We start from the raw sequence: 7,192 nt of genomic DNA, 5'->3' as shown, positions 1-7,192 counted from the left end.
AGGGAGGGAGGGAGGACTAACTGGGTCACCTTCTCTGCAGGACTCCACCAGACTGCCCTCTGCCCTCACTCACTCCTCTCCCTCCCACTCCTCTCCCAATCAGACTGGTTGTGTTTAGAGAAGTCATGAACATGCCTGGCTCAGCCTCTTCCCCTCCCGTGTTTCTGGGATCTACAAACTCCATAGGGCACACTTCGCCCAGAGCCGTAAGCGTCAAGGCTCCACTCCCTGCTGGAAAGGCCCACACTGGGTGGGAGTATATTGAACTCAGGGGCTACCAGTAAGTCCAACTGTTTCCTCACAATCCATTCTAAAAGTTTAAAATAACTCCTCAGAAAAATATTGGCATTTACAATGTAACAAGACTCAGAACAGGATCTTCTATTTAACAAAATTTTATGGTTAACTGTAACTGAAAAACTAATAAAAAAATTTTTTTTATCTCTAACGTATCCTCAGATGTAGGAAGTAAAGTACACACTTGGTTGCAGTCTGTTCTTTTTTTTAAACACACACACTCATCTCTGATATAAACTTACTTACTTTTTCTTGGTTAGTTTTATGAAAGCTAACTAGGAAAAAAACACACACACCACTTTTTTTGTTACTTAAAGTCCAGTAGAATGACCAGGCTTAACAAGCTTGATCTTGAATTATACTAATAACCAGGTGTCTCAAAAAATGTTATATATACTTTAACAGCTGATAGTTCAATTTTGAACGTGAAATGTATTTTAATAAACACTGCCTTTAAAATTATTCAAAGTGTGTGCATATACCTTTGGGTGACAACCCTACATTTTTTTACTGTTTAACAAACCAACCAACCAACAAATGAAAAAGGTAAAAACTCTGGAAATAAACTGAAAGAGGAAAGAAAATGTATTGGTACTAAGCTTGTTACGTGATTTATAAGCACAACACAGAAATGAGACATCAACCTCCGCCTGAATAGTGGACTGGTATGTAAAAGACGACTTGAAAGTAAGGCCACCAATGTGGCAATTGTGCAATAAGGTATTTTCCCAGCCTTAGAGCAGCAAAAACGTAACTCCTTTGTATCCTGCAGCTTTCTTTGCACTATTAAATTAAATTTGCCTAAAAAAAGAACTTTAAATCTTATTTAAAGCTCACAGCATAAGCATTGAGAGAGATACCTTGTAGAAGTTTAAAATAAGAAGAAACTCGAGTTTTACTCTGGAAAGGGGACATTGCAACATTCCATTTTACTGAATTATTTTGAGCGTAATCATATCTCCATCTCCTAGAACTTTCAAAATTCTGCTTTTAAAATCAAGTGATGAAGTACAACATATTTGCAAACCCAGTCCGGAATGTCAGTATTAAGATCTTATGACACCGAATCCTCATTTATAGGCATCTACCCCAAAATAGGCCCAAGTGCTGCTATCGATGAAACAGACGAACAGCTGAGGACACAGGCTGAAAATAAAGCAATTACCCAAGAGGAATGCTCCTTCATCTGGTGTTGGTTGCTGTGCGGACCGCTGGCATGACCACGCCAAAAGCAGTTTTGGCAGAGCTGGTAGTTGTGGCACTGCTGGCACCGGTACCGGAAACCCATCATGCTCTCACAGTGGCAATAGGAGCACTCCACGGGGTGGAAGACTGTGGAGGGCGGGAAGGCAGGGACGAGAGAAGGGCAGAGGACGAGGAATGGGATAAGAGGGAGAAAAAAATCATTTTCATTTGGGGAACTAAGTCAACACAGTGGAAAACCTCATCTAATATTTTTTAAAAAAATGAAAACAAAATTAGAACTGAAGACTTCAAGTTGTCTCCTAGTTCATTCAACCAGCCATTTACTAGAAAAAAAGGGAACAATAAACAAAATAAAATTTTCAACCACCTTAGAAAATAGCCAATTTCTTTCTTTAAAATGAAACTCACATTTCTCAAAATTTAGATAAATATACAAATAAGGAGGAAATCGGAACCTTCACTCCGAAGTTTCTTTTCCAAACCTACTGGCTTTTGAAGATATATATATATATCACTGTTGGTTGTTCGCACATGTTTCTTCACTAACATAAAATCCGTGAGAGTCAGGGCGTATATAGTACATCAGTGTTACCCGCAAATGGTGTTTTACACAGCACCTTGGGCTGAAGACCTGCGAGTGTTTGCTGAAGGAAATGCTACTCCATACTTGGACACAAAAGGTAACTGGTAAAAAGTAACGCTAGACATGTCAATACAGTAGTTTTAGCTCAGAGCTCTAAGTAGCAGCAAAGAACTAAAGTCCTCGAGAACAGCGAAGGGACTGTGTTTAGAGGAAGGGAACTCAGTGACCTGCGGCTCCTCTCTCCACCTCACTGGGCTTCGGACCTTGTGAGAACGGGCAGGCGGTGCTCAGGATTCACAGGGGTTCTCTTACAGCCTGAAAGTCCAGTTCCCTGAGTGGGAGGTGGACAATGCACAACTGTGTGGTATAGACTGCTAGTCATACTTTTATTTATTTTTAATTAAATTTATTGGGAGACACTGGTTAATAGGATCATACAGGTTTCAAGTGTACATTTCTATGTGACTGTATCTGTATATTGATTGCACTATGTGCCACCACCCGAAGTCAAACCATTTCTGCCAACATATTCAGGCCCCTCCACCCCCCACTATTTATACTTTTACTAGTAAACGTTGGAAGCATATTCGTTCCCTCTGGCAAATCAATGCTGAATGGAAGAAATGGAAGTCAACGGGAAAGAGGGATACGGTATTCAAATCTTCATCGGAATGACTCTTTCTAGCACTGTATATACAAAGCCAATCTTATCTCAATTTTAAGAATTTTTAGTTCTGCTTCCAAAAATATGTATTAAGACATTGCAGACCAATAGTGTTACTGCTGGCTTTACCCAGTGGCCAGGTAAGTTTCTATTGAACGAGCACAAAGAAAGTTTTACATAAATCTTAAAGGCACACTTTAAAATTAAATACCAACTGCATTTTGAAGTTATTTATGACATGTTCTTACAAGCTAATATCGTTTTTCAAGAATTCTCTTGATTGGCCACAAGCCTTAGAACAGAAAACACGAGAATTCTCGTGATCCGTCCGCAATGTGTTAACTAGGGTATAAAGGGTCAAAAAATAAATAAATAGAGCACTAGGTAGGGAAAACAGTATAATAAGGTCACTAAAGACCAGCCTAGCCGGTTGCTCAGTGGATAGAGCATTGGCCTGCAGACTGAAAGATCCCAGGTTCAATTCCGGTCAAGGGCACATGCCCTGGTTGTGAGCTCGGTCTGCAGTAGGGGTGTGCAGGAGGCTGACAATCAAAGATTCTCTCTCATCATTGATGTTTCTTTCTCTTTCTCAATCTCCCTTCTCTGAAATCAATAAAAATATATTTAAAAAATAAAAGTAGTTTAAAGAAAAAAAAAGATCACTGAAGACCAAAAGAAAAGCAAAATACAAATGAGAGATACAAAGGACATACTTCCTCTAAAAATTTCAAGCTTTGGTCATCAAATAATTTCTAAGGAATCATGAAAATGCTGAGTCTGTGTTCCAAATTAAAACTGCACAACATAGCAGAGTTCTGTCCGAGAACAGTCTCCCAAATCAATCTAGAGCTACCATCAGTGCAGTCAACATAATCAGTGCAGCCAATGTTTATAATTCCATATACTTTTGGGTTAATATTAAATGACACTGCACATCAATATTAAATTAGCAGGCATATTCTGATAATTTTGATTGAACATGTATGTCTATGTGATTTTTCTTCTCTTACAAACCAGTCGAAAGCCAGCCATTGCTTATATTAGTCAGTGGACTGGGTGACGAGGTGGAAAACGCTGAAAACCAGAATGAGGAAAGAACCAACGTGTGCTGGGTCAACTATAAATAAGATTAGGTTTTGGCAAAGTATTCTTTTTTGGAAAAATGCATCATGTGATAGTTATCTTCTGATATATTACACACTTGAGTTAGCAAGCCCGTATAAAAAGTGCGATTTTTGCTTAAGCAAATAAATATCTGTCCTTATGAGTAGTAACCTCAATATAATTTGAGTAATAAATTTCATGAGAAGTAAAGGGCCCAACAACAACAAAAAGAACCCACTGAAAATAGCATAATTTAATTTATTTCTCACCATAAATATGAAGTTATGTAAATAAATATTAGTGTGATAGGTAATGTTTTATTTTCTATGTATTCCAATGATTTCATAATATTTCTCGGTCTCTAAAAAAATATCAATAACCACGTAAGAATGTAATCATAAATAATACAAAGTCACAATAAAATGTTCATATGAATAATAACACATCATGACAAATAAGATTTTTCTACTTGGTATAGCAGATACAAAATGATTTTATGAAAATGAACTGGCTATGAAACTACTAAAACACTTAAAGGCTCTCAAAGTAATGCCTCCAAAAGAACCAATAATACTGTAATAATTTAATAGTATAAATCTCTATCCAAAAACCCTATTAAAAATGTTAGCTGTTTTGCCATGGCTGGTGTGCTCAGTGGTTAGAGTGCCGGCCCGTGCACCAAAGGATCACAGGTTGGATTCCTGGTCAAGGGTACGTACCTAGGTTGCAGGTTCGATCCCCGGCCCCAGTCGGGGCACATGTGGGAGGCAACCAATTGATGTGTCTCTCTCACACTGGTATTTCTCTCTCTCTCCCTCCCTTCCACTCTCTAAAAAAAAAATCAATGGAAAAAGTGTCTTCGGGTGAGGACTAATAAACGAGCACACAAAAAGATAGCTATTTTACTCTAGTCAAGAGATTCTGGACCTTTAAAAAAATAATCCTGAATCTAAAAAAAAAAAAAGTGCCTTGCCTGTGGCTCAGTGGTTGTGTCGACCTATGAACCAAGAGGTCAGGGTTTGATCCCCAGTCAGGGCGCATGCCTGGGTTGCAGGTTCAATCCCCAGTGTGGGGTGTGGAGGAGGCAGCTGATCAATGATTCTCTCTCCCTCTCCCTTCCTCTCTGAAATAAAATAAATAAATAAAAATTCTTTTAAAGAGTATGGCTAGCAGAGAAGATCAAAAAGCACAGATGTGTGTCTCGTTCTTAGGAGGCGAAAGAAGAGGCCTCTGCTTTTTAGTGCCTTTCAGCTGCTACTGTTCTCTGTGAGGAGTGAGGAGAGACAGGAAGAGCCCCGAGAGAAGGTTACGTAGAAAAACCACAGCCTTCCCTTTAATACACTCAGACAACCTACACAAGGAGATAAACTGATAGCAGCAGCAGAAAAAATTACGACGTTACCAAGAGATAAGTGCCATTTCAATCCCAAGTGGAACAAAGATTTAAGCCAAATTACTAGAAAGGATACTGAGAATAATTCAAGGTAAAATAAGTATTAAAGGGAAGAACTGAAGATATGTGAAACCCGGTACTAAATTCTATCTTAGCTACTTTCCTTCAAACAATTAAAACACAGTTTTAGTTTTAGTGGCTGATACTGAATATATCCAATTTTTGACCTAAGGTTTTTAAAAATTAAAGGAAAAAAGAAGCCATGGCTAAGTCAGGTGGCTCAAGCCAGAAACAACGCCCTGGAATCTCAGGGGGAAAGCCTGGAGTTTGAACCACAAACTCTTATGACCTGACTAGAGGCCCGGTGCACGAGAGTCCCTCAGCCCAGCCTGCGCCCTCTCCCAGTCCGGGAGCCCTCAGGGGATGTCCAACTGATGGGGAGTGGGCCTAAGCCAGCAGTCAGGCATCCTTAGTGTTGCCGCGGAGGCTGGAGAGGTTCCCGCCACTGCCACTGTGCTCGCCAGCTGTGAGCCCTGTAGGAGCGCACTGACCACCAGGCGGCAGTTCCTGCGTTAAGTGTCTGCCCCCTGGTGGTCAGTGTGCGTCATAGCAACCGGTCGTTCTGCCGTTCAGTTGATTTGCATATTACCCTTTTATTATATAGGATATTACTACTTCTTGGTATCCTATCTAAGTAATAAGACCCCCACCACTTCTTTATTTGAGAAACAGATATTCTTCTTTTGAAAGCTAAAATCACAAATTCAAATAATAGAGTGACAGCAAATGTCAATTACAATTTCAATCGTAGTAGCTGAGGACATTACAAATACTCAGTTCACATACTTCCAATAACATAGGAACGAGAGGGACAAGTTCTGCTTACCATTCTCGACATGGGCAAGCCTGTGCATGAGAGGTAGCCAGACAAGGCACTGGGGAGGAGGGTCGGCCATCATTGTGTCTAAAAACATATTTAACATGATCTTTTTCTGTGGAGAGGAGAAAAACAGAAATACTTTATATTTTTCAAATACCTCTGAACTCCAAGACTAAGTTAATGTGGGGCTTTCCCAACCAAGTTAATGAATGACATGTGGAATGTAATTGCAAAATAAAATATTTTACATTACTACAGACACTGTTACACACTCCACAACACACTGTATTACTCCTGTCTTCAAATGTATTTCCACATACATTATTGTATCTGAGTCTTAAAACAACTGCACAAGTCAGACAGGTGAAGTATTACTATCTGCGTTTTCCAGGTGACACAATGAAAGAAACAAACATTTGTTGATTTTTTAAAGGTCCTGCCCAAATCGGACGGGAGCAGGACTAGACCTCAGATATCCTGCCCGTTAGTACTAATCCCGGTTCACAGCGTGGAAGCACCCATCCCACACCTGACCGTAAAGCATCGATGGGAACGGGAACTGTGGCTCAGGGGTTGTCTGCGCGTTTCCAGCATTCGTTAACAGAGCCGGGCACACAGCGAGCGTTTAGTAAGTAATTGTTGCGTATATACCAACGTGAGGGGCAAACACATCGTTTAACAACCTTCTCGTTTACGTAAGAGAAGACGGAAGCTCGGAGTGGTGAAGTTATGTGGCCAAACCACACAAGTAGATATAAGAAGGATGACATCAGAACCCAATATGCAAATGCCCATCACAGTACTCCCTCCATTACCCATCTCCTTGGCCGGATTGCAGTTTTTGGTTCTATCTGTGTTGCTCTCTTTTAAACAAATATAGTGTAAGCTTCCACTGTGTGGGAGGCACTGATAAAATTATGTCCCATGTGGACGTAGAAAATTAAAAGATAGCCTAGAAAAAAATAGTCAGATGATGTAGATAAAACAAGTTCTCAACAATAATTCTAATTAGTAATATTCCTCTTTATGTTCTCTAACCCACAAAACACCTTTCCCAGCTCTAAA

At 39.9% G+C, this 7,192-nt stretch overlaps 1 protein-coding gene across 8 annotated transcripts in view; it reads right to left on the bottom strand.

Annotated features, from left to right (window-relative positions):
* The window catches only part of DTNB (dystrobrevin beta), a 148,892-nt gene that overhangs the window by 103,366 nt on the left and 38,334 nt on the right, over nucleotides 1-7,192 (bottom strand). For all 8 annotated transcript variants that reach the window (XM_015566381.1, XM_015566384.1, XM_006767508.2 and 5 more), the window contains 2 exons: nucleotides 6,134-6,239; nucleotides 1,463-1,629 (listed from right to left, as the gene is read on the bottom strand). In XM_015566381.1, the coding sequence (XP_015421867.1) occupies nucleotides 1,463-1,629; nucleotides 6,134-6,239 (273 nt within the window). The remainder of the gene's footprint in view (nucleotides 1-1,462; nucleotides 1,630-6,133; nucleotides 6,240-7,192) is intronic.

The sequence above is a fragment of the Myotis davidii genome, unplaced genomic scaffold (genome assembly GCF_000327345.1).
Source record: "Myotis davidii unplaced genomic scaffold, ASM32734v1 scaffold238, whole genome shotgun sequence".
NCBI classification, from domain to species: domain Eukaryota; kingdom Metazoa; phylum Chordata; class Mammalia; order Chiroptera; family Vespertilionidae; genus Myotis; species Myotis davidii.
The sequence above is the reverse complement of the archived record's forward strand: the minus strand, read 5'-3'. Positions and strand labels throughout refer to the sequence as shown.